This window comes from Festucalex cinctus, chromosome 6 (assembly GCF_051991245.1).
Source record: "Festucalex cinctus isolate MCC-2025b chromosome 6, RoL_Fcin_1.0, whole genome shotgun sequence".
NCBI classification, from domain to species: Eukaryota; Metazoa; Chordata; class Actinopteri; order Syngnathiformes; family Syngnathidae; genus Festucalex; species Festucalex cinctus.
In genome coordinates, this window is record NC_135416.1 from 783180 (window position 1) to 808779 (window position 25600).

Genomic DNA, 25600 nt, shown 5'->3' on the forward strand with positions numbered 1-25600 from the left:
GCGACTTGTCAAGAGGCGCGACAACAAAGCGCGACTGATGGACGGTCACCGACCGGTGGTCGGTTAAAAAAGAAAAAAGAAAAAGCAAGGCGCTCTTCCCGTGGGACTTTCCGAGCCAACCGGCAGGACAGCGACGACACTCGTTCATCAACTCATCAAAACAGCTATTAAAAATGTTTTTGCGTTTTTCTCTGCTGCTGTGCGGAAGAGGAGCCACGAAACGGGTGAGTCTGTCTGTCTGTCTGTCTGTCGGTTTGAAGAATATTGATACACCTTCATGTCATGTAGTCTAAGAATCAGGAATACAATATTGATTAAAAAGTGTCTACAATGTTGACGTGTTGGGAGAGTAAATTAGCGGCTGTAAAGTTAGACAGTCAGTCAGACACGGACTTCAATAAATCCAGATGAAGTTGGACCTTGTTTTGGTGTAAAACTGTTACAAAAAATAAATAAAGTATAAGCATGTAGTAAATGTGCGTATAGAAATGCAGAGTCACCACCTGAATAAAGTTAGCTAATAAGATCATGGCAACATACTAATAACGCACTTGAATCCAAATTCAATTATTACAATTATTCCACTCCGCAATTACAAAATCAGCATCATCCTATAAAATTATCATTAATAATAATATATATACTATATATTTTTTTTTTATTTTATTTTTTTTTACATCAAAACATTTTCTTGTTTATGTACCAAAAAAATAAATGTCCTGCTGCACTCCAACTTATAATTTTTTCCAACATAAATAACTAAATAAATATTTATTATAAATATATGGATATATATATATATTATTCTACATTCTGTTTTGCCCAAAAGGAACTTACATAATGAATTATAGTGTTGTTGTTGTTGTTGTTTTTAAATTGTTCTGAATATTTTTAAATACTAAAATATGTTCTCCTTTTGGACCAAAAAAAAATAAAAAATAATGGTTTGAATAATGGTGATTTCAATTATTGCCAAAATGATCGTGATTATTATTTCCCCATAATCGAGCAGCCCTAACTCCAAGCAATCGATATGAACCATAAAAGATGCTTTTCTTTGAGAGGCTGACATTCGAAAACAGTTGATTCATTTTATATTGATTAACTTTAAATTATTTATTGACAAGCTTCGAAGGGATTTCGTCATTGGATGACCACAAGAGTGTTTCGAAACAGTCCCGAACAGGCGAAGTCGATCTATCGAGAGCAGATCACGTCGTACGCTGGACGGTTTCTATCGTGTTAGCGATTTTATGTACCGTTGTGTCGAACAGCTTGAGTGCAAACCGTGTTTTTGTTTTTGTTGTTGTTCCAAGTGTGCGTCCTCGCTGGCTGGTGACAAGGTCCTTCCGCCCAACCTGCTGCTGCCCGCCAACCTGCGAGACCCTCCAAGAACCAGTGAGTGTCCGCGAACGTGACGGAATGTTATTTATTTATTTGTTCATTTTTTCTCGCTTTTGAGGACGTCCGCCTCCCCCGCCCGACTGCCCGCTGCCAATCCTGAGACGTTGCGACGCCGACATTCCCGCCCACCGGAGCGCCGTGCGTCTGTGGGTGGACGCTGTGGAAGGACGGGACGGCGACCACCCGCTGGGCGTGGCCGAGCTGCATCCCGACGTCTTCGCCGTCCCGCCCAGGTTCGCCCAACGATCGCCGTCGTGCGTTAAAACACAAAAAATGCTACATTTACGTGAAGGTGTTTTTTTGTTTTGTTCCCGTCAAGACTGGACATCCTGCACAGCGTCGAAGTGTGGCAGAGGAACTTCAAACGCATCGTAAGCCGCCGCCTTGTTTCCTGCGCCTGCACGGGCTCAGGAGATCTTTTGTTTGGTTTTCAACGTCTTACTATATACATGGTTGTTATAAAAAATAAAAAAAAGCCTTACTATACATGATTAAAAAAAAAAAACAAACGCCTTACTATACATGAAAAAAAAGCCTTACTATACGTTATTAAAAAAAAAAACGCCTTACTATACATGATCATTAAAAAAAAAAGCCTTACTATACATGGTTGTTATTTTTTATTTTATTTTTTTTAAAAAGCCTTACTATGCATGGTAGTTTAAAAAAAAAAAAAAAAAAAAAAAAAAAACGCCTTACTAAACATGGTTGTTTAAAAAAAAAAAAAAAGCCTTACAATACATAGTCATTTAAAAAAACAAAACAAAAAAAAAAAACTTACTATACATGGTTGTTTAAAAAAAAAAAAAAAAAAAAAAGCCTTACTATACGTTATTAAAAAAACAAAAAAAACCGCCTTACTATACATGATCATTAAAAAAAAAAAGCCTTACTATACATGGTTGTTATTTTTTATTTATTTATTTTTTAAAGGCCTTACTATGCATGGTTGTTTAAAAAAAAAAAAAAAAAAAAAAAAAGCCTTACTATACATCTTCGTTTATTTAAAAAGAAAAAAAATGCCTTACTATACATGATCGTTTCATTTATTTAACAACAAACAAACAAAAGAAAAACACTTTACATGTTTGTTTATTTAAAAAGAAAAAAAACCCTGCCTTACTATTCATGGTTTAAAAAAAAAAAAAAAACTTACTATACGTTATTAAAAAAAAAAAAAAAAAAAAAACGCCTTACTATACATTATTTAAAAAAAAAAAGGCCTTACAATACATGGTTAAAAAAAACAACTATACATGATAAAAAAAAAATAGGCCTTACAATACATGGTCGTTTTTAATAATAATAATAAAAAAAAGGCCTTACTATATACATGGTTAAAAAAAAATATATATATACATGATAAAAAAAAGGCCTTCTTACTACTACTAGTCGTCTTTTTGCCTGGTTTGTGCGCGTCAGAGTCACGCCAACACCAAGGTGAGGTCGGAGGTGCGCGGCGGCGGCCGCAAGCCGTGGAAGCAGAAGGGATCGGGGCGCGCTCGCCACGGAAGCATCCGCTCGCCCCTGTGGAGGGGAGGTCAGTCGCTCCGCCTTGGATTTGCCGCCCACATTTGTCTTTTCTTTTGTTTGACTGCCGTTCTGACCCGCTGCAACGTGGTCGTCAGGGGGCGTGTCCCACGGCCCCCGGGGGCCCACCAGTTACTACTACATGCTGCCCATGAAGGTGCGCGTGCTGGGCCTCAAAGTGGCCCTGAGCTCCAAAGTGGCCCAGGTAAGGACGCGTGCGTGTTGACCGTTAACGTGACGAGACGAGTCGTCTCCATTCAAGCGGTTTTTTGGTCCAGGGTTTTCTTCACGTGGTGGACTCGCTGGACATCTCCAGTCCGGACTCGCGGGACCTGCTGGACGCCATCAAGCTGAAAGAATGGGAGGAGACGCTGCTCATCGTTGACGTGTGAGTTTTGTTCTTAGCAACTTTTCAACATCTGATGATATATAACGTGACCTTTCCTCCTCTCACAGTATTCACAAGTTTTTTTTCATCATTCTTACATTTCGTTTGACGAGCTTTTTAGGCAATATGGCAAAAAAATGTCAAAATCCAACAGCAGAGGGCAGCATTTGTTGCCTTGCAAGAGGCTTCACATAGTAAAAAGCAAAGAGGAGCACGTGTCCGTTTGTCATTTTACTGCTGTTGTTTTTCGGTTGTCGTTTGTCGGACCTTTTCAAATTCTTGTGTTGTTCCTGTGCGGGCTTCTTTTAGCGGTGACAACTTTCCCGACAACATCCTGAAGGCCACGGCCGACCTCAAGACCGTCAACCTCATTCCAGCACTCGGTGAGAGCAGCTAAACGTGCGCTTGCTCCTGCACGGTGACACTTTTTTTTTTTTTTTTCCCCCCCAACACTTGTTCCTGCTTGGGATTGTTCCACTTCCTGTTTTTGTTTTTTTGACCACACATCCTGTCTTCTGTCGTACTCAATAAAAGCAGGCTAATTATTTGTTTGTTTTTTTCCCAAGCAAGACATGATGTGCTTTTTTACGTTCCTGTTCTGTTGTCACTTCCTGTTCCTTAGTCCTGCCCGCTTTCACTCGTGCCGTTCTTGTGCATATTGTTACTTCGCTTGCTTGCGGTGCCTCCGTGTTTGATCAATTCACCTGTCGTGCGTGGCCTCACCTGAAATGTTGTTCCTGTGCCTGTTCCTGTTCAGGTCTGAACGTGCACAGCCTCCTGAAGCACGAAGGTTTGCTGGTGACGCTGGAGACGCTGCGCTTCCTGGAGGACAAGCTGCTTTGGCACGACCGGCGCTACACGCCGCTCTACCCTTTTAAGTTGCCCTACGCCGACTTGCCCTGAACCTGCTCCTGCGTCTGTGCGTTTGTGTGTATTGATTAATAAAAAGTCATGATAAAAACAAACCAAAATAAAAGTTTTATTTTGGTGATGAGAAAAGGAGATCACAAACAAAGTGCAGGAATGGCTGCAAGTGATGCACAAACTTGAGATGTTCCTGTTCCTGTCATTGTCGTTCTTTCTATTCCTGCGCGTCAAAATGAGGTATTTGTTCCAGCTTTTTCGTATCTCACATCCTGTTCCTGTTCCTGCATCGTCATGCCTTTGCACTTGTAACGATAAGGGCGATTTCGCAATATTCAAACTGCCACAATATCTTCGTCATGTTCACCATATTTAAAAGCAACACATCTGTTAAAAAAAAAAAAAAAAAGATTGATTTCCATTTGTGCCAAGTAAGTCGGCCAATCATGGCTCACCTGTTTTGTGGGGTTTTAAACAGTCGACATCAGTCGACAAGCAAGTAGAAAAATTTACTTTTTCATTGTACATGACAAATGAACTTTGTATTGTCCTGCAACTTGTCTCCATTATTGTTGTGTCACTTTTCCCGTTTTGTTGCCATGTAAAAATAATTTATACATGTAAAAAATGATCATTATGAGGAACTCCTTTTCATCTCTTGCCTTTGCTGCTTGTTGTCCCTTAAAAGGAAGAAAAAACCCAAACCAAACAACAACCCCAGCAAGCTTGCAGGTCCTCAAAACGGGAATGTGAACTTGTGCGGGGGGTCGGGGTCGGGGTGCGCCATCAGGTTGCGCACTTCCCAGCGCAAATCCGACCGTTTCTTGTCCGTGGGGACCACGTAGCGGTTGGCCACCAAAGTCCGACGAGCTTTGGGCTAAAAACACAAACCTGCGTCAGGAGTTTTTCTGGTGTGGTGTGTGGTGTGGGGGGGTCGGACCCGTCCCCATTATGTACAAATTGAAAGCCGCCATTGAGGCAAAATTGTTTGAGGCAAGCTCCCGCTCACGGACATCAGTTTGACAACTACGTGAAAGGCGGATTTTTACTCACAACTGGCGGCTGGTACGTTATTAAAAAAAACAAAACAAAAAAACACCTTACTATACATGGTTAAAAAAAACAAAAAACAAATGTCTTAAAAAAAAAAAACACCTTACTATACATGATCATTAAAACAAAACAAAAAAAGCCTTATAATACATGGTCGTTTAAAAAAAACAAAAATGTCTTAAAAAAAAAAAAAAAAAAAAAAAAACGCCTTACTATCCATGATCATTAAAACAAACAAATTAAAGCCTTACAATACATGGTCGTTAAAAAAAAAGAAAAAAAAAAAGTCTTTTAAAAAAAACAAAACGCCTTACTATCCATGATCATTAAAACAAAAAAAAAAAGCCCATGGTCGTTAAAAAAAAAAAAAAAAAGCCTTACTATACATGGTTAAAAAAAACAAAAATGTCTTAAAAAAAAAAACGCCTCACTATACATGATCATTAAAACAAAAACAAAAAAAAGCCATACATGGTCGTTTAAAAACAAAAAAACCCACCTTACTATACATCGTAAAAAAAAAATAAAAAAAAATGCTTCACTATACATGTTTAAAAAAAAAACAAAAACAAAAACAATGCCTTACTATACATCGTTAAAGAAAGAAATAAATAAAAAAAATCCATCACTATATGTGTTTAAAAAAACAAACAAAAAAACAACAACAAAAAACATCAGTTTGAGAACTACGTGAAAGGCAGATTTTTACTCACAGCTGGCGGCTGGTACGCAAGTCGCTCCTGCAATCACACGGAGACAAATCGTGATGAACTCAAAAGTGGGGTAAAAAAAAAATTCCAAAAATTCCTACCCTGATTTCCCAGCGGAGTTCCCGGTGATCTCGTTCTCCGGGGAGCTTGAACTCGTCCCACAGTTGCTTGTACTGGAAATATCTGCCGAGCGACAAAAAAAAATAAAAATAAAAATCCCGTCTTTTCTTTAGTACCACAAGTAGTGATAAACTGATACAAATTATTAGTAGTCAAGAAGGCCGATAACATATTTCAAGCTGATATTCATTAGCAGTAAAACAGAAAAAAAAAAAAAATTTCTTTGTACTATATTGATATTTGCTTAAAAAATATATTTTCAAAAATTGCAGTGAGCTTCCAGGGTCATTAACGTGTTAAGCTAAACAAAAATAAATTAAATAAAATACGCAGGTAAATACATCCCTAAAAATGTGTACTGCAAATAAAGTTTGCTAAAAATGTCAACAGAATTTCTTGATTTATTATATATTTTTTAAATAAAAAGTGTAGTGAGTTCCTATTTTGTTTTTGTTTTTTTTAAATAAAGTGGAAATTTAAATCGATCCATAAATGAAAAGTTCCCTGGATGTCACTGAGTGACAAATTGTACGTGAATTTTGTTAAGGTTGGTAAAACGTTTCAGAAGATTTTTACAGTGAAAAATTGTCTGTCCAAAAATGCGTAAAAGTGTCAATTAAAAATCTCACAATCTCTGATGAAAAGCCCAAATTCGCTACGCTGGCAAATATTCACCGCTCAGTCAGATATCGGCTTTATCGACCTTCAGATTCAAAAAGTGGCCAATGACGATTTTCGTCCCAAATGCCAAATATCGGCACGATAATCGGTCTATCCCGAACCACGAGGAGTCCCGAGGTCTCACCTGGCCACCGGGTCCATCTTCTTGATGGTCGGCTGCGTCACGACCGGTCGGATGACTGAAACAGCAAAAACAAACATTTTAAACATCCTCACTTCTTGCTCATTGCCTAAAAACATCAAATAGAAAAAACAAAATCCGTGTTTCATCCGTGTTAAAGTTCAAACGTCTTTTTTGCGTGGGTGTTTCTGCAGTTTGCATGTTTGTTCTGCTGCTTGATTTCGTTTCACATATTTTGGATGTCCCCAAATTACTTCTCATAAATTCATTGTCAAAAATATTCATCTATCAACCACTCGAGCCAACTCAGAGCAACAGACGCCATTTTGACTCGGGAGCACAAATTTGTTTGGTTTAAAGATGAAGGTTAGTGTGATGAAAATTGACTAAACAGCATCTAGACTAGAACTTCAAAAAAATATCACAAGTGGTTGATGAATATCGTTGGCAATTGGGAAAAAAAAAAAAAAAAAGTTGTCCAGTGTAAATCATTAGCTCCAAGCATTGTACATTTGTATGAATTAGTGCAAATAGATACACTTATAGAATTCAAAATCAATATTAATCATCTTTTATTTTTGTTTAAGATGATGCCAATTTTGTCATTGTGGAGTGTAATAATCAAAACTGTAATTATAATTGTCGTGTCGTTTGTGGGCATCTTCAACAAGTCCCACGAATCACAAACAGCCAAACTGCTTCGATGAAACGTCATCCATTAAAAGTGGCGATGACGATTTCACATCTGCATATGATCCATTTCACGAAAGCGACCCAACCGGTTTCGACTTGATTTCTTGAACACGGCAGCAGACTTACAAGATTTGGCTTTGATGCGCAAGTCGCCTTCGCTTCTCGTTCGTGTCTGCAACCAAACGACGACATCTTAACTGACCGGCTCATTCTGAAAGTGTTTCGACAAAAATAAATGAGCGTACCGATTGCGTGACAAAGGAGCCAAATGTGCTTGGGGAGACTCCGTCCGTGTCGTCGCTCCGGACGCTGGCTTTGTCGTTTTCCGCATCGTGTAAGCGCAACTCGGACAGACGACCCGACAGCAAACTGGAGCAATCTGCGGAACGTCCGAACACAATTTCACACAACCACATCACATGACAGACCAATCAGCGGTCGCGAATCAAACGCCAATCAATGAAGCCGACGAGTTTAACGTTCCCTTGCAGATGACGGAGAATTCGACAGTGGAGCAGTGACAGAACTTTACACCTCACTGAAGCAGAGCAGAAGTGGCCACCAATGATGACATCATCGCAACATCTCACGTACCCCGTTTGATGTTTTCGTCAGACTCAACGTCACCCTCGCCCGCTTCATCCTCGTCCAATCGGGGCTCCTCGTCGCAGACGTCTCCACGTCCACGGTGGAGATCGCACGTCGAGTTCTCGGGCGTCTTCTCATCTTCAGCAGGATTCTCATCACGCTTGATGTTGAGAGAATCACAGTCGGTCGGCTGCTTCTCTGGTTCCTTCTCGTCATCTTCAATTCTGGTGTCACGGTTAAGATCGGAGAAAGACCGCTGGGCCTCATCATCAGTCCTGGTACGAGGCTGGAGATGATAGAAAGAAGCATGATCCTCTTCTGGTTTCTTCTCATCTTCACTTCTGATATCAGGCTGGAGATCACAATAGTCCTCTGGTTTCATTTCTAGTTTTTTCTGGTCATCTTCACGAGGCTGGAGATCAGCGAAAGAAGAATGATCCTCTTCTGGTTTCTTATCTTCACCCCTTGTGGAAGGATGGAGATCACAATGGTCCTCGTCTGGTTTCTTCTCATCATCAGGTTGGAGATCATAGAAAAAGTCATCATCATCATCAACTTCACCTCTCGTGTCAGGCTGGAGATGACAAAGGTCCTCTAGTTTCATTTCTAGCTTCTTCTGGTCACCTTCACTCCTGATATCAGGTCGGAGATCAGAGATAAAGTCCTCCTCATCATCATCATCATCATCATCACCTCTCGTGTCAGGTTGGAGATCACAGTGGTCCTCTGGTTTCATTCCGAGTTTCTTCTGGTCATCTTCACTCCTGGTATGAGGGTGGAGGTCAGAGAAAGAAGCATGATCCACTTCCGGTTTCTTATCTTCACCCCTTGTGGAAGGGTGGCGATCACAATGGTCCTTTTCTGGTTTCTTCTCATCATCAGGTTGGAGATCATCGTAAAAGTCCTCCAGTTCCTTCTCATCTTCACGTCTCGCGTCAGGCTGGAGCTGACAGCGGTCTTCTGGTTGTCTTCTTCGGTCATCGTCACTCCCGGCGTCAGCGTTCAGACCGCAGCGAGACTGACGATTCTCTGCTTCCTTCAGGTCTTCACGAGGAACGTTGCCTCCGCAACAGCCCGCTTTCTTGTCTTCTGCCACAAGAGTGGCATCCTCATAAAAGCCCTCAACCTCTTCATCGTCTCTCATCTGGGAACCTTCGACAAAACCGGCCCGCTCTTCCGGTCTCAAGGAGCCGGAACCGGACGTCATCGCGGAGGCGCCGTCGCTGCTGCGGGAATCGTCGTCGCCGTCTTCATCGCCGCTTTCTTCACAAGGGGAATCTTCTCCGCTGGCATCTTCCGCAGTTCGGCCCTCGTCTTCGTCGCTGGCGTCTTCGTCGCTGGCGTCTTCGTCGCTGGCGTCTTCGTCGCTGGCGTCTTCGTCGCTGGCGTCTTCGTCGCTGGCGTCTTCGTCGCTGGCGTCTTCGTCGCTGGCGTCCTCTCCGGGTCGGGCTTTTGGAAAGTCGTGTTCGTCGCTCGATGGCTCCTCCTCGCTGGACCAAAAGGAGGAGGGGCTTAGGGAGCCGTCATCACGCCGCTGGCACATTCGGTACATGTCGTCCTCGTGCAGAGCGAGCTGAGAGGACGAAGGTGGAGACAAACGTCTTCGGCGCTCTTAAGACGCTGCTAAGCTGATTAGCCGGAAGAATGTCAGCATGGACGACTGGGGCGCCGCCTGCAGGACGCGAGGAGGATCACACATGCATACTTCACTTTTCTGTGTTCTTTTTTTGGATTTACCAAGGATGAAAAAAATATATATATAATCACTATCTGACCCAACGTGAAAAAGTAATTGCCCCCTGAGGATAGTAGTGAGTTCAAAGTTCAACCATTTGCATAATTGCCGACAAGTCTTTCAAGTCTATGGAGGAAATTTTGGACCACGTCTTTGTTAAAGGTCACAGCACAGCATCTCAATTGGATTGAAATCCGGACTTTGACTTGGCCGCTCCAAAACTGTAAGTTTGTTCTTTTGGAGCCATTCTGAGGTGGATTTGCTGGTGCGTTTGGGCTATGTTGTCGTGCTGCATCATCCAACAGCATTCGAGTTTGAGAGCACAAAGTGAAGGCCGGACGTTCTCCGACAGGATCTTCTGCTAATTCTGGCAGAAATCATGTTTTTCTGGCCATCACGGTAAGTCGTCCTGGTCCTGAGGAAGCAAAGCAGCCCCAAGACCATCACACTGGCCATTACAATCTATCTTCAATAGTTTTTTTTTTTTACTCATCAGTTCACAGACTGTTTCTCCAAAAGTCTTGAGGATCACCAAGATGCTTTTTGGCAAATGTGAGACGAGCCTTCGTGTTCTTTTGTGACAGTGCACAAAAAAAATAATAATAATAAAAAATCTGCAACTACTCTTTATATCAAAATGAAGAAATTGCATGAAACTATTGCAACAACTCATGATAGCAAATTGCATGTAAAAACAGATTATTATTTTTCAAATGTCATGTTCTCATCTGTAAACAGCAGCACGTGATGAGCGACTGCCAGCTGATTTTGAAACCGTTTGATGCCTTTAGTGACCAAACCGATTTGTTGAATCGACGGCCACTTGATTAGGTCGACGGTTTACTGAGCTCCTTCGCGTTACAAACTGTAAACGTTGCGATTAAAATGCTCGAAATGAGCAGCGAGTGCTTCGTAATGCGAACAGAAAACGCAAACAAGTGGAAATGTTACCAGAATCTCGGCTGTCGATGGATTCGTCGCACACCAGCGATTGTCCTTCACGCTTCCTGCTCAACAGAAAGAAAGAAATCATCAGCCTCATGTCATTATTGTTATCATTATTATCATCATCACACACCTGAGGACTTTCCTCTTGATGAAGCGTCTTCCGCGGGTGTCCGGTACCAACGTGTGAGCTGCGTCGCTGTGGTAACTCCCCAGCGCGTCCCGGTGGTGGCGCTCCATGCGGCCATCTTTATCAGAATGCCGACTCAAAACCTGCCGGAGCGTCACGGGAATCGATAACGTGCTTGACGCAAGAAAACATAACTGAGAAAAAAACGCTGGAGCGTGTGAAGACGATGTCAAAATTACAACCTGACCGATCGATCGATCGGCGGGACAATTTCAAATCGGTTGATATTAACTTAGCAAAAGTCATCAGATTTTAGTGTAATGAACAATTTCATTCCGACGTGTAACAAAAAAGATGAATCTGATACGCAAGTACATAAACGTATAATCCAGTGGAGTCCCACGTCCAGCATGGGGACCATTTGTAACCTGTTACAAAACATGTTTATTGGCCTGCAGCATATTAGAAAAATGAAATAAAATAAAATAGAATTAAACATGATCTGTATCCAAATGTTCCAAGATAAAAGTTCATGTTGAATGATGGCACATTATGTTTAAGATGAGATGTAACCAAAATTGACAGATTTTTAAGCAAAATTTGCCGTAAAAAAATAAATAAATAAATAATTTAAAAAAAAAAAAAAAAAAAAAAAAGATGCTGCAATATAATCAAAAAAAAAAGGAAAAAAGGAAGCTGCAATATAATCACAAAATATATTGGCACATCGTGTTTAACACATTCACTGCCAGCCCAGCAAAAATGCATTATTTGACGTCTTTTTCCGTCAATGGCAGTCAATGAGTTAAGATGAGATGTAACCAAAATTGACGGATTTTTAAGCAAAATTTTGCCTTTAAAAAAATAAAATAATGCTGCAATATAATCACAAAATATGATTTTTTTTCTCTTTATATCAAGTCTTCTTTCACAAGCGGAATGTCTGACCTGTGTGTCACGCTGCGCGTCGTGTAGATAAAAGCTCGCAGATGTGCCCGCGTCATGCGGGCTCACTGGAAAACACGACCAACATGTTATACACAGCGACACACGCACTCCGAGATACAGATGAATTAGACAGCCGCAGACAAATATGTCTGAGACACAAGCATATCGTTTCACATCCAGGTCGAGCTTCCACTCACGAGAAAGAAATCTAATCACACAGGTACGTCCGCACTCACCTTTCTCTTTGGTGAAGGCGGGCGGTCTGGGCGCCACCTTGTCGTCGGCGGACATGGCGGGCGCGTTGGGCAGGCCGCCATTTTGAATCAGCTGTTCCAGATCTGACAACAGAAAATAATAATTCTCATGAGTTTGGACAACGAAGCACCTGAATGCGCACACGCACGTCACCTCGTTTTCACCGTTTCTTATTCTTCACTCAAACAATTTTCTTTTGCCTCGAGTTAACATGGTCGAATATTCATTCGTTCATTTTGACAATTGATGATTTGAAACATTTACAGCATGAACAGCAAACCATTCAAAAGTGCCTTTGAAAACGAGAGTGCTCATTCGTCAACAAAATATATAAATAAAGAATTTGGAGAAATGGGCCAATCAGAATCAGGGATTCGAGACAGAACAAACACCAGGTGACAAAAACATTTCAACTTTTTTTTGTTGTTGTTTGCATCAGCCATCTAATGCATTCAAATATCAAAGTTACAAGATCACAAGTTGACAACTTTAATAATTGAAATCCATTTGTGCCACAAAAGTGGTGCTGGACGACACTTGAAAGACGGATTTCACCTCGCTTGAACTCTCGCAGTCTGTGTTGGGGGACGTCCGTGTAGCCCAGCAGCAGCAACTGCTGCTGGATCTCCTCTTCAGAGAAGTCCAGGTTGTCCATGGAATGGTCGCAAGGCAAGCCGGATGGAATATCTGAACATTTAATCGTTCATTATTACATACTTGAAGCTGCTACGTTGAGAGAATTTGAGATTTTCTGGTGAAATTTCAGGATGAAGCTTAAATGCACGAAAGTTTTACAGACAGGTGATCTTAATTTGATCTTTTTCCTTTAAATCGGCCACACCATGTCCTACAATACTTCAACTATCATTGGTATATCAAGAGTTCTCTTCATCGTGCTGTTGTCAATCATGAAACCAAGACAAACCAACTCTCGTCTTGATCAAACAGCAAGTGGCCATCAGCAGGTCGACGCGGAGATCCTGCAGGAGTCACAGAGAGCACACAAGCGAACGTCCTGAAAAACTTTCAGGGATGTAAATGATGTCATCCAGGTAATTGTTAGACAAAAAAAAGCACAGACTCATTCAAAAGTTGTGCATTCACACGGTCAAATTAAGACCACCTGTAAATCCCAAACTGCCACCGTAAACTTCCAGTATTATCCCAAAGGCAGTGGATATTTTGCCGTGACCAGCAACTCTCCTGCCTGGGCTATTTCGCCGTGAACACTTTGAGACTACCTTTATTTTCTTTGACATGATGTATCACATCCAAAACAAATTTGAAATATTTAAAGAGCCCCTCTGTGACGCTTAAAACAGCAACGACCTTTGTTTTGTGTTTGTCTCACGCGGCCGCGTTGAAAGAAAAAAAAAAGCCGAAGAACAAGCACGTCAAACGTCGTTTAAAAAAATAGTTACCGCCTGTTGTTCTTGTTATGTTTTTCAACGTTTTGCGTTACCTTTAAGTCAACACAAAGCCGCACCAAGGAAACCGTACGACGGTTAAGCGAACAAGCTTTTAAAAAGGACGCTCCTTCTTCTTCTACGCATTCTTATTCTTCTTCGCCGGCGGTGGTGGGCGAAAAGGCAGTTGCTTCATCGCCCACTAGTGGCTGGAGACGTTAGCAACATGTTGGATTCATTTTACTGCTTTCCCACGACTCAAAAAGACGCCGAATATTGCGTGCGTTTGAACATTTCAGTTTGGTACGTTATCCCCCCAAATTATATGGAGATAAATATGGTGCAAAAGTAATTAATTAACTAATTAATTAAAACATTTCTTACAGGTAATTTTTTATGTACAAATATTTTTTTACAGGTAAAATAAATAAAAAAAAAAAAATAATGAAAATGTAATCGAAAAAAAATGTACCTGTAAAAAGAAAATGTGTTTTTTGACATACATTTTTTTTTAGGACACACCCTCTTATTTACAGGTAAAAAAAAAAAATTACAGGTACATTTTTTTTAAGATTTTTTTTTTTTTTTTTTACCGGTTCAATTTTTTGAACAATAAAAAAAAGAAAGAAAAAAAAAAGAAAATGTAATTAAAACAAAACAAAACCAAAAAAACTGTATGAAAAAAGAATATGTACGATTTTTTTACAGGTACAAATCACGACTTTTACAGATAAAAATGTAGGCTTTTTTTTTTTTCTACAATTTTTTTACAAGTTACTTTTGCACCATATTTACCTCCATATAATTCCATTTCAGGTACACTTCTTGTCCTTCTCCTCCTCCTGCTCCTGCTCCTGGAAGAGATGAATAAACAGGACCTCCTCTCAGCAGTGAGGGCGGTGGGGGGGGCCGGGGTTGGTGTTAGTCCAACAGGTGGCCCCTTTCTCGAGTAATCTTCTCAAATCTGTGGAAAACGGGGACTCGCGGTGGCACGGTCAGTCCCGGGAAGATCATGGAAGTGTCCAGGAGCTGCCGGTTGCTGCTCCTCCTGCTGCAAGCGCTTCTCCTCGCCTCGGCTCAGGTGAACGCTCAATTTATTCACTTCCATCCAACGGCACAATTTGACAGAGAAAAATTGCTGCTTGATGTTCTCAACATGGGAATGGACCCAAGCGAGATGCTAATAAGTCAAAGTGTGACCTGTTGATCATGTCGTTTCCTCAAACGTATTTTGTTCTAAACAATTGTATGTTTGTAACGAAGAGGAGGACGGTTTTTCGTTTTCTTGGTTTTGAGACAAAAGTGCTTGATTATTTGAGGTTATTTTGTGGCAAGTCAAAGCAAACAGTTTGTGACGGCAAAGTGCGGATGGACGTTTCGTAATCATCCGTTGCTGTAAAAGTGGAATTTTCAAAATGTAATGTGCTCTGATTGTGTTCGATTTGAGTTACGACCTTCATAAAAAATACATTTGACTCGCATGCATTGGATCACACACATGCTAACGGGCCAGGACATGAACTGGATTAAACTCATTCAATCCCAAATACGTGTAAACACGTTTTCAATACTTTGTCCTTCACTCCCAAAAACGGATTTACACGTTTTTCATGTTTTTTTATTTATTTTTTTTATGTAAGAGCACACAGAAGGCTTGGATGCAGCTTCTGATATGAAGAGGTGGCTTAAAGCAATGGTAGTTATTACAAAAAACGTCCAGCAGGTGGCAGCAGAGTTTAAGAGATCAGCCCGGGCAATGTTGCAACAAGCTCTTTTTGACAGTGTTTTCACCAGGAATGTGAATATTGCTGACACTTAGATATATTCAAATGCTAATTGCTGCAAAATGGAAACAGATACAAATATACTTTTTTTTTTCTGATGAAAGAAGAGACTAATCTTTCTTTTGGTCGGTTCCATGTTTTTATAGCAATAAAACACAATATTATATGGGCCTTGCAAAAAAAAGTTACACAATTTACAAATAACTTATTTTACAAATCTGACATTGTGACAGTGGATGACAGTACAACAATTTCCAGGATTTCTTCCCCCCATTTGCACAATCGCTGGAAAACGAAATACTTTTTGGGCCCACGGTATTTATTGTGACATTGTCAAATCATTTTAAAAGCATGTTGGAACCAAACTTATTTGAGTTAACTAAAACTAACAAAAAAACTAAAACTAAAATAAAAAAAAAAAAATTGTGAACAAAATGAAATAAAAACAAAAATACTTTTTAAAAACAAAAACTAACTGAAACTACATTTTATGTTTACAAAACTAACAAAAATTAACGATAATGACAGCAAAAATATCCTTTGTTTTAGTCTTTGGTAATTAATTGAATGCATGAACCTTTGGGGGATGATTTTTAAACGTGATTTTAAATAGATAAATTTTGACATGAACCGGAACAAGGGCGTTTGAAGGTGTGTCACACAGAAGTGACGTCATCTAGCAACAGCCAATAGAAAAGCACCAAAAGATGACATCACTCCCATGGTGTTTTTTTTTTTTTTAATATTGCGCGCAAGTAATACATATTTAAAAAAACAAACAAAAAAACAACAAACTAAAACTAATACTGAAGCTAAAACTAAACTAAAACAAATAATTTATTAAAGAACTAAAACTACTAAAAGCTAACAGAACCACCCTGAAAACTAATTAAAATGAACTAAATAAAAAATAAATAAATAAATAAAACTAAACCAAAACGAAGCATTTATTAAAGAACTAAAACTACTAAAAACTAACAGAACCACCCTGAAAACTAATTAAAACGAATTAAATTTTCAAAAACAAAACTCAAAACGAAATCATAACAAACTCAAATGAAAACTTCCCAAACTATAATAATAAGCCTGCTCCATTTACGTGTTTTGTACGTTCGCATGTATGAAGGTCGTTGTGGCATTATAAAAAGGTGCACATTCACGCACGGCACCAATCGCTAATCCCGGCGCACCGACTGACCTCAGATCAGCCGAACAAAGAGCGTCTTGTGTGCAGCCAACGTCTAATGATGACTTGTCAAAATAACTTCTTTTTTTTTTTTTTCTTCTTTTCCTCCCATGTATTTTTTGCAGAGGGGCCCGGTGGGTCCCAGAGGGCCCCCGGGACCGCCCGGAATTGCCGGCGTTCCCGGCGTGGACGGCATTGATGTGAGTTTGCCGCCATATTTGACGTGCTGAGGAAACCCGAGCACGGCGCTTGCCACTCAAAAGCTGCTTGGAACAGCATGAAAGCCTCTTATCCTTTTTCAAACACTCCAAACAAGTTCACAAATTGGCTTTTTTTTTTTGTGGGAATTTAAAGGAGGCATGTTAGAGATTTTCCCCACAATTTACAAGCGTTTCCGAGTATCCGAATAGCATGATTTAGTCACATGATGAAGTATTATAACTGTAAAGTAACATTTCTGTGCATCCAACAAAACTTAGCGCAGCTCTGCTTACCTAATGATGTTGGTCATAATGATTTGCCTTTGAATGCTCACCTGGCAAAAGACCCAAATGAGTTCTAAATAGCCGTTTTGATAGAAAATGGCCGACTTCCTGTCAATTGACATGATTGGCTTCTCGATATTGGAAAAACATGCAATATCAGATAAAGTTGCTGAATATAGTGATATTGATATTATTGCGATATTTAACATGTACCTAAAGAAATGACATTTTTATTATCGAATGAAAGAATAACATTTTTTTTTCATGCAACAAAATAATCAAACTCAATGTACTCTTAGTTAATTGTAATTACTCGGAGTGTGATGATATATTGATATCGTGATCAATCGTGATACTTTGTCTCCCGATAGATTATCGATGCGCCTACGCGAGTATCGCGATATTTGTCATTAATATGCAGTCACTATAATGGCTCCATTGTTCAGGACTTATTGAGCAATTACTTGGCGGGCCACTAGGGGGAGTGCCTATAAGAGTGGCGGGGAAATGGACAGAAGTCTTCAGGTGAAGAAGACTCATCAGCTTAGTTTTATTATATATTATTTATTTTATTATTATTTATTTTTATTTATATTATATATATGTAGTATATATATATTTATGTTATATATTTATATTATATTTATATATATTATTTTTATTATTATATTATGAATTATTTTTAGTTTTACAATTTTTTTATTAATATTCATTATAATTTTTTTATTTATTATTTATTTATTTTATTATTTTAGTTTTTATTTATTTATATTAAATTATTATTTATTTTCATTTATATATAGTATATCTATTTATGTTATGTTTATATTATATTTATATATATTATTTTTATTATATATTATGAATTATTTTTATTTTTATAATTTTTATGAATATTTATTATAATTTCTTTATTATTTATTTATTTTATTATGTATTTTAGTTTGTATTTATTATTTATTTATATTAAATTCTTATTATTTTTCTGATTAGTTGTATCGTAGATTATCGTGGATTTATTACCTGACCAATGTATGGACAATCGTGGTATCGTCATATCGTGAGATAATCGTTATCGTGAGCCTTGTATCGCAGATTGTATCGTATTGTGAGGTTCCCACCCCTAGTAATTAATTACCTCTCGATAATGTCCAACTATTTTTCATAAAGTACACTGTGTACACTATGTTTTGCATTTGCATTATTAGGGTTGGAACACCCGTGGAACTCGGGGTGTGGAAACCAAATAAAAAGAGAGGGTGAGGAGGGGATTTTTATTTATTTATTTTTTTTGCGATATGCATATTGCAAAGGCCAATATCGCGATATCAGTATTTTTTCGATATATTGCGCAACCCTCTTGGCTTCTTCCCAAGTGACACAAATTTGATGTTTCATGAAACTGGCACCGGCGGCCAAATACGATTTTTTTTTTTTTTTTTTTTTTTTTTTTTTTTTGTGTGTGTACAGGGCGAGAGAGGAGCGGACTCCAAAGTGGACGGCGGACCAGTGAGTGACCAACACACACAAACACGCACAAACACATGCGCACAATAAGGTTTTGCCGTTGTTTTATGCAGGGGCCTGCCGGAGAAAACGGCAAAGACGGAAGTCCCGGAGCTTCCGGACTTCCAGGAGCAGACGTAAGCGACAAACATAAGATACAAAAAAAAAGATGACATATAGCTACTAATAGTGGCGTAGTCCACATGCAGTTGAATGGTCTCCATGTGCTGCTGATGACTGGCCGGCGACCAGTCGTGGGCGTGGCCAGCTGAGCTCTAACCGCAAACAATAAACAGCAGATTGGTTCATACAAATGTATTACATTTCTTTGCATTTGTTTTATTATTTGATCTCATTCAATAATTTGCTAATTGTTCATTGTGAGTCATATATTGGTTTTAAAAAAATTAACTTTATTTACACATTTGAAAAATTTACATTAATAATTATTTATTATAGGGAATTATTTTATTTATTTAATTTTGCATTCATTTAGCAATATCTTCCCCAAATTGATTAAGTAAAGTTAATTTTTGATGCATTTTAAATAGAAAAAAAAAAAAGAATCTTCTTCTTTCGGCTTATTTTTTGTATTTTATCTCATTCAATAATTTTTTAACTGATTCAGTGTGACTAATATAATATTGGTTTAAAAACCAATTAACTGAAAATTAATTGTTGTATTTACATATTTATCTTTTTAATAAATATTCAGTGCATACATTGTAATTAAATTTAACCAAAACTGGTTGGAAAAAAACAAGCATAAATGATCATTCTTCTTATTAATATTATCGAGCATATTTGACTTTCACTCGATGTTTCTCCTTTAAAAGTCATTAAATTCATTTGTATTTGACATTTTTCTCTCATTTTTTTATTTATTGCAAATAGCAAATAAAAAAAGAGAAAATGTTTTTGAAAACACAACTATAATTTGAATAAATAGTTGGTTCATTAATGGTAACAACATTAATTGTAAACAATACAATTAAAATTGGCAATATTATTTTATGATCAAAATAAACCATTTATTTGTTGTATTAATTGAATCATTTCCTCACAAACGGGTTAATTAAATTAATTAAATACAGATTTTTTTTTTTAAATTGATTTGTATTCATTTTTCTAATTAAATAATTAATGTATTATAAACAATCCATTTAAAAATAGTACAAAATCAGAAAAATTAGTAAATTATTTCATTATTATTATTATTTTTAAAATAAAATAAACTCATTGTACCTGTTAATGTAATCAATTGATGGAAAAAACAAGCATAAATGATCATTCTTCTTATTAATATTATCGAGCATATTTGACTTTCACTCGATGTTTCTCCTTTTAAAAATCATTTGTGAGCAAGCAAACTTTTTTTTCCCAGGCTCGCTTCGCGAAGCAAGTCGAACGCGTATGGCGGCTTCCTGATGGAAACAGGCCTCGTTTTGTGTGGAATGGCGGCGGGGCGGGGCGGGGCGGGGGGCACTTTTCTTTTTTGGGGGGGAGACGGAGCAGAATGGAGCCAGTGTGTGGTACCGCTGAGGCGGATGCGCTTCTGGTGGCCGCGTGCGGCTTCGGTTACATTCGATTGCAACAGAAAACGAGGAAGACGATTGCATGCAAGTCGACTTCATACCAGGACTTGGCAAACTTTTTGGGTCACAACCCCCCACCCGTAATAGTAAAAACAGTTGAACTACAACAATGTAGCACCAAATGCATATTTTTTTGGGGTTTCAAAAAAAGTTTAGTTTTAAAAAGTTAGAATATTGAACTAAAAACATCTTTACTATCAGGTGTGTTGGTAGGTGGAAAAATGTCAAACCTGCAGGACTCCGGCCCTCGAGGACCGGAATTGGGGAGCCCTGGTCTAGACCGATCTCAGTACAAGCACTCACTCGAGTTACCGATATCGCAAACTACTTTGCATACAAAAAAGCCTCAATTAGCACAATGGCGGATGATTGGCCGTGGCAATGTAGTGCCATCTACTGGTGAGGAGGACTTACTTGACTTCAGATTTTTATTTATTTTTTTAACTTGGCAAAGACGAGAGCAGTGGGTCTCAAACTGGGTCCTTGGGGGGCCCCTATTGGGCCTGTTTTCCGGGTCTCCCTCAGCCAACACAGGTGAGGATCAATATCAAGTGTGTCCAGAGCTTGCTGATTAGCTGATTATTTGAATCACATACGTTGGCTGAGGGAGACGTGGAGGATGGTATTTTAGTAAAAACTATAAGATTACTAGTAATTAGTACTATATTTTTTTTCCTGAGTGTAATTATATTGGTTTTCATAAGTACGAGTCTGTAAAGTGAAGCCGAAATGATTTTTTATGAGATATGAGGATTTGTGTAAAAAACAGGAGAGAAATGTAGGAATAGTGTTCTTCTCTCCTTTTTGTGTCGTGTTTAATAAATGAAGAGGTGGCTTAAAGCAACGGCAGTTATTACAAAAAACGTCCATCAGGTGGCAGCAGAGTATAAGAGATCAACCAGGGCAATGTTGCAACAAGCTCTTTTTGTTAGTTTTTTTCACCAGGAATGTGAATAATGATGAAACTTAGCTATATTCTAATTGCTGCAAAACGGAAACAGATACGAATATACTTTTTTTTCCCTGATGAAAGACGAGACTTTAATCTTTCTTTTGGTAGGTTCCATGTTTTGATAGCAAGGGAACACAATATTCTAAGGTCTTGCAAAATTAGTCAACATCCAGAAAAACAGTTAGGTGAACATATTCTCAATCAGTTGTACAGTTAGCAGAATCTAACTTTCTTGCTCACGAGTAGCTATCAGTCAGCAACGTTGTGGTCTTGTGCAGGGACCCGTGGGACCTCCCGGAGGTCGAGGCTCGGCAGGCGTAAAAGGACCCAAAGTGAGTTTTGATTACGCGTCAAACGTGTTCAACCTAAGAACGATTCTAGCGCATCACCAACTGAATGTTGGGGAAATTTTTCAGCGCATGCATGCATGATCTCGTCCTCAGGGGGATCCCGGACCACCAGGACCGGCCGGGGAGCCCGTAAGTACACAACACGCGTTGTTTTTCGTGTTTATGTGGATGTTTCTTTCTGTAAAGTGAAGCATGTGTGGCCTCTTGCAGGGTGTGGGACCACACGGCTTGGATGTGAGTACTTGCAAAATGAAAAAAAAAACAACTTCTTTTGCAGTTTTGCTTCTTTTAGAATACACGGCAAAAAAAAAAAAATACAATTCTTGAAAAAAACGTGTTTTTTTTTTTTGCCCAGGGCATCCCAGGGAGCGACGGACTGCCAGGAGAAATGGGCAAAGCGGGCCCCCCTGTGAGTACCCACATGGCGACAGGCCAGACCACCCACTCCATCTTCTCTGATTGAAACGAAAACTAAACGTGCGTGTGGGTCGGTCGCAGGGTGCCGGAGGCAAGCGGGGCCAAGTGGGCGCTACAGGAGTCGCGGGACCTCGGGTAAGGAAATTCAACTCTGTCAGTTTCTCGTTTGCTGGCGCCAACGCTTGAATTGCACTGGAATTTTTTTCTTAGTCTTCTTTTAATTTTTTTCCCCAGGGCCCTCCGGGAGTTTATCAGGGCCAAGAACTGGTAAGTTTCACACCAGAACACTTGAAAACGTTCAGTCTAAGGCAGGGGTGGCGAGATCCGGTCCTCGAGGGTTGCAGTCCTGCTGGTTTTGGATATTTCCCTTCTTCAACACAGCTGATTCATGATCAGCTCATCAGCAAGCTCTGCAGAAACCTGATAACGAGCCTGTTAATTGGAATCAGCTGCACTTCGAGTAGGGAAATCTGCAAAACCTGCAGGACACCGGCCCTCCAGGACCGCAGTTTGCCACCCCTGGTCTAAGGCCTTAAGGTAGAACTGTCTGATATGACGATTATGTATCCTAGTCCATCCATCATCTACTGCTTATCCGGGGTCGGGTTGCGGGGCGTAGCAGCTTTAGCAGGGAAGCCCAGACTTCCTTCTCCCCAGCCGCTTCAACCAACTCCGGCGGGATCTTAAGGCGTTCCCAAGCCAGCCGAGAGACATAATTCGTCTCTCCAGCTTGTCCAGGGTTGTCCCCGGAACCTCCTGCCGGTGGGACATGCCCCAAACACCTCTCCAGGGAGGCGTCCAGGAGGCATCCGAACCAGATGCCCGAGCCACCTCAACTGGCACCTCTCAACATCCATCCATCTTCTACCGCTTATCCAAGGTCGGGTTACAGGGGTAGCAGCTTCAGCAGGGAAGCCCCGACTTCCCTCTCCCCAGCCGCTTCAACCAACTCCTCTGATGGAAGGCGTTGCCAAGCCATCTGAAAAACATAATCCGTCTCTCCTGTGTGTCCTGGGTTGTCCCTGGAGCCTCCTGCCCCAGACACCTCCCCAGGGAGGCATCCAGGAGACATCCGAACCAGATGCCCGAGCCACCTCAACTGGCTCCTCTCAATGTCTATCTATCCATCCATTCATCTTCTACCGCTTATCCAAGTTTGGGTCGCGGGGGTAGCAGCTTTAGCAGGGAAGCCCCGACTTCCCTCTCCCCAGCCGCTTCAACCAACTCCAGTGGGATCCTAAGCACTTGCCAAGCCAGCCAAGAAACATGGTCTCTCCAGTGTTTCCTGGGTGGGACATGCCCGGAACACCTCTCTCCTCTTTTTACATGATGCTCGTCTGTTAATTGCTATTTTTAACCGGATGCTAACTCTACTAAATTGTTATTGTTTTAGTGCCCGAGCGCTTGTCCAGCTGGGCTGTCAGGACACTCTGGACTGCCTGGCATGAAAGTACGTTTACATATTCTATGCCAAAATCAACAAACAAAAAAACAAAACACTAAGTGGTCGTTTTCTGCATGCAGGGTCACAAAGGTGTGAAGGGCGAGTCCGGAGAGCCCGGTCGACAAGGACACAAGGTGATGGACTCGTACTTTACCTTGCAATAAGACGCCACGCAAACGATATTAGATTACCCCCTGGTTTGCGTTGATAATAATGATAATACTCAATATAAATCACATTTCTACAGTACTTTTCTGAATGGTCAAAGATGCTTTCAGGGCGAGGAGGGCGAACAAGGACCGCAGGGAGACGTCGGATCTCAAGGACTTCCGGTAAGAGAACTCCATAATAACTACGTATATTACATCCACAGGACGCTAACTATAGCTGCTAGCTTAGCGCTAACTGGCGCCAACGTAGTCTTATCAAAATTATTTGGTTATAAACTTATAAAATAGAAACTTCCACCCATCTTCTACCGCTAAAACAATAACTTTAAGTCAGAAAATAACCAAAAACAAGAGGGAATTGTTTTATTTTGTATTAGCTAACACATGCTAACATACGTCTTCTTCCAGGGCCCGGCCGGAGCAAAGGGCTTGCCGGGAATTGCAGGCTCCAAAGGTGAAAGGGTAAGTAAGACACGTCATCGCCAGTAGATTTACAGTCCCACTTGTGACCAAGAACTCTCCAAACAGGGACCCCGAGGGAAATTGGGGGACTTGGGACCTCAAGGCGGCCAAGGAGCTCCAGTGAGTTCTGACGTCCAGTTTTTTTTTTGGTTTCCAACTTCATGTAGTACGGAACCGCAGACTCGGTACTACCATTCAAATACCCATATTTAACCCACAAATAAAAAATATTTTTTTTAAATAATATTTTTACCCGTTTTTCTGAGTAATTTTTCCTCCTATTTTTCTGAAATTTCCCCCCATTTTTCTGAATATTTTTTATGTCAGAAAAAAATATCAGTAAAACAGAAAAAAAATATTCAGAAAAACTGAAAAAAATACTCAAAAAACAACAAAAAAACAACAACAACAAAGCTCTCCAAAAAAATAGTCAGAGAAACAGGATTTTTTTTTCAAGTGAATGCAATACACTTCCATAGTATTATCGTGGCCAACTTTTTTTTTTCTGTCATGACATTAACCCCCCCCCCAAAAATAGTAGTTTGTGAAAAAAAATAAAAATAATAATAATTCCTACGTCATGTTTCTGTTCCATAAGCAGCCTAACAAATTTCTAAAAAAATTTTAGGGGGACGTCGGCCAAAGAGGAGCCATCGGGGAGACCGGACCCAGGGGGGTGCAGGTCCGATTGAGATTGTTGTGTCCAATTGTTGAACGTGTGCAATTCTGCCTTAAACGTGGTTTTGCTGTCTCTGCAGGGGGATCAAGGTCCTTCCGGAATTAGAGGACCACCGGGACCAAAGGGAGAAGCTGTGAGCACTTTAGCTGCTTCTAAAAGTCTGAGCAAAATTATTCGGTTTGAAAAAGACAATTTAATATTAACTTTAACTGGGGTTAATTTACAGAAGGCTAACATTAGTCTGAGTGAAGTTATAAACACTTACAAGAACAAGCTAGCAACTAACAGGCTTAGCCACATGTCATGCTAATTTTGTATTTGCAAAATTAGCTGTGAGCACTTAGTTGCTTCTAACAGTCTGAGCAAAATTATTCGGTTTGAAAGAGACAACTTAACACTAACTTTAACTGGGGTTTAATTTAGAGAAGGCTAACGTTAGTCTGAGTGAAATTATACACTTACAGGAAGCAAGCTAGCAACTAACATAGGCTTAGCCTCGAGTGAAGCTAATTTAGCTTTAGCAAAATTATTTGTCTACAAAATGCTAACAGTTAACAGGCTAACGTACTGTTAGGCTACTAGGCTAGGCTGACTTGGGTCTTAAAGTTATACAGTCATAAGATCTGAACAGTCTGCTAACTTAATGCTAACTCAGGAAAGCTAACAGTGCAATGAGGCTAACTAAAATCACAGCATTATAAAAATGCTAAGTTGTTGTGTTCACTGAGGCTAACCTAAACTTAGGTTAGACACACAATATGGCTATAAACTGACTGGATGCTAACTAGCTAATTTATCAAGTTTAACTTCATGTCAAAATGTGTGATGAGGAAATTATTTTTGTTTCGTTTTTGTTGACGAAATTAACACGATCTCACAGGGCCTTCCTGGTCCGGACGGTCAGGAAGGAATCCCTGGACTTCCTGGTTCAAAGGTGAGTACGGTCTTCGCACTCGTCACTTTGTCACTCGAAGGAGCCTTTTTTTTTTTTTAATGATG

General features: G+C 39.9%; 4 protein-coding genes across 8 annotated transcripts in view; 2 read left to right on the forward strand and 2 right to left on the reverse strand.

The window, feature by feature from the left end:
• mrpl4 (mitochondrial ribosomal protein L4) lies at positions 1–4873 on the forward strand. Its single transcript, XM_077523617.1, has 9 exons — positions 1–224; positions 1317–1398; positions 1463–1637; positions 1724–1775; positions 2827–2944; positions 3033–3139; positions 3213–3322; positions 3632–3705; positions 4080–4873. Exons 1-9 carry the CDS (start codon positions 174–176, stop codon positions 4223–4225), a joined length of 915 nt encoding a protein of 304 aa, XP_077379743.1. The 5' UTR covers positions 1–173; the 3' UTR covers positions 4226–4873.
• Positions 4286–13812, reverse strand: hyls1 (HYLS1 centriolar and ciliogenesis associated). 5 transcript variants are annotated; one of them, XM_077523612.1, is made up of 13 exons: positions 13628–13812; positions 13091–13145; positions 12721–12852; positions 12147–12248; positions 11911–11975; positions 10966–11105; positions 10839–10894; positions 7810–7943; positions 7691–7736; positions 6875–6929; positions 6051–6132; positions 5953–5979; positions 4286–5063 (listed from the first exon to the last, which is right to left on the reverse strand). In XM_077523612.1, exons 2-13 carry the CDS (start codon positions 13122–13124, stop codon positions 4923–4925), a joined length of 1014 nt encoding a protein of 337 aa, XP_077379738.1. In that variant the 5' UTR covers positions 13125–13145; positions 13628–13812; the 3' UTR covers positions 4286–4922. The 5 variants fall into 5 exon arrangements, with proteins under 5 accessions (XP_077379738.1, XP_077379739.1, XP_077379742.1 ...); XM_077523613.1 differs by lacking the exon at positions 13628–13812 and adding an exon at positions 13289–13557; XM_077523616.1 differs by lacking the exon at positions 13091–13145 and having other exon boundaries at positions 13628–13811.
• The window catches only part of col9a1a (collagen, type IX, alpha 1a), a 17521-nt gene continuing 5032 nt past the window's right edge, over positions 13112–25600 (forward strand). Inside the window, exons 1-19 of the mRNA XM_077523610.1 lie at positions 13112–13217; positions 14388–14652; positions 16667–16741; positions 18497–18535; positions 18607–18669; positions 21358–21411; positions 21523–21558; positions 21640–21663; positions 21785–21838; positions 21928–21981; positions 22081–22113; positions 23240–23296; positions 23371–23424; positions 23569–23622; positions 23869–23922; positions 23989–24042; positions 24551–24604; positions 24681–24734; positions 25482–25535. Of these exons, the coding sequence (XP_077379736.1) occupies positions 14584–14652; positions 16667–16741; positions 18497–18535; positions 18607–18669; positions 21358–21411; positions 21523–21558; positions 21640–21663; positions 21785–21838; positions 21928–21981; positions 22081–22113; positions 23240–23296; positions 23371–23424; positions 23569–23622; positions 23869–23922; positions 23989–24042; positions 24551–24604; positions 24681–24734; positions 25482–25535 (936 nt within the window). The 5' untranslated portion in view covers positions 13112–13217; positions 14388–14583. The remainder of the gene's footprint in view (positions 13218–14387; positions 14653–16666; positions 16742–18496; positions 18536–18606; positions 18670–21357; positions 21412–21522; positions 21559–21639; positions 21664–21784; positions 21839–21927; positions 21982–22080; positions 22114–23239; positions 23297–23370; positions 23425–23568; positions 23623–23868; positions 23923–23988; positions 24043–24550; positions 24605–24680; positions 24735–25481; positions 25536–25600) is intronic.
• Positions 18662–25600, reverse strand: part of nup133 (nucleoporin 133) — a 33224-nt gene continuing 26285 nt past the window's right edge. Inside the window, exon 25 of the mRNA XM_077523608.1 lies at positions 18662–18807. Coding sequence (XP_077379734.1) covers positions 18716–18807 — 92 coding nt within the window. The 3' untranslated portion in view covers positions 18662–18715. The remainder of the gene's footprint in view (positions 18808–25600) is intronic.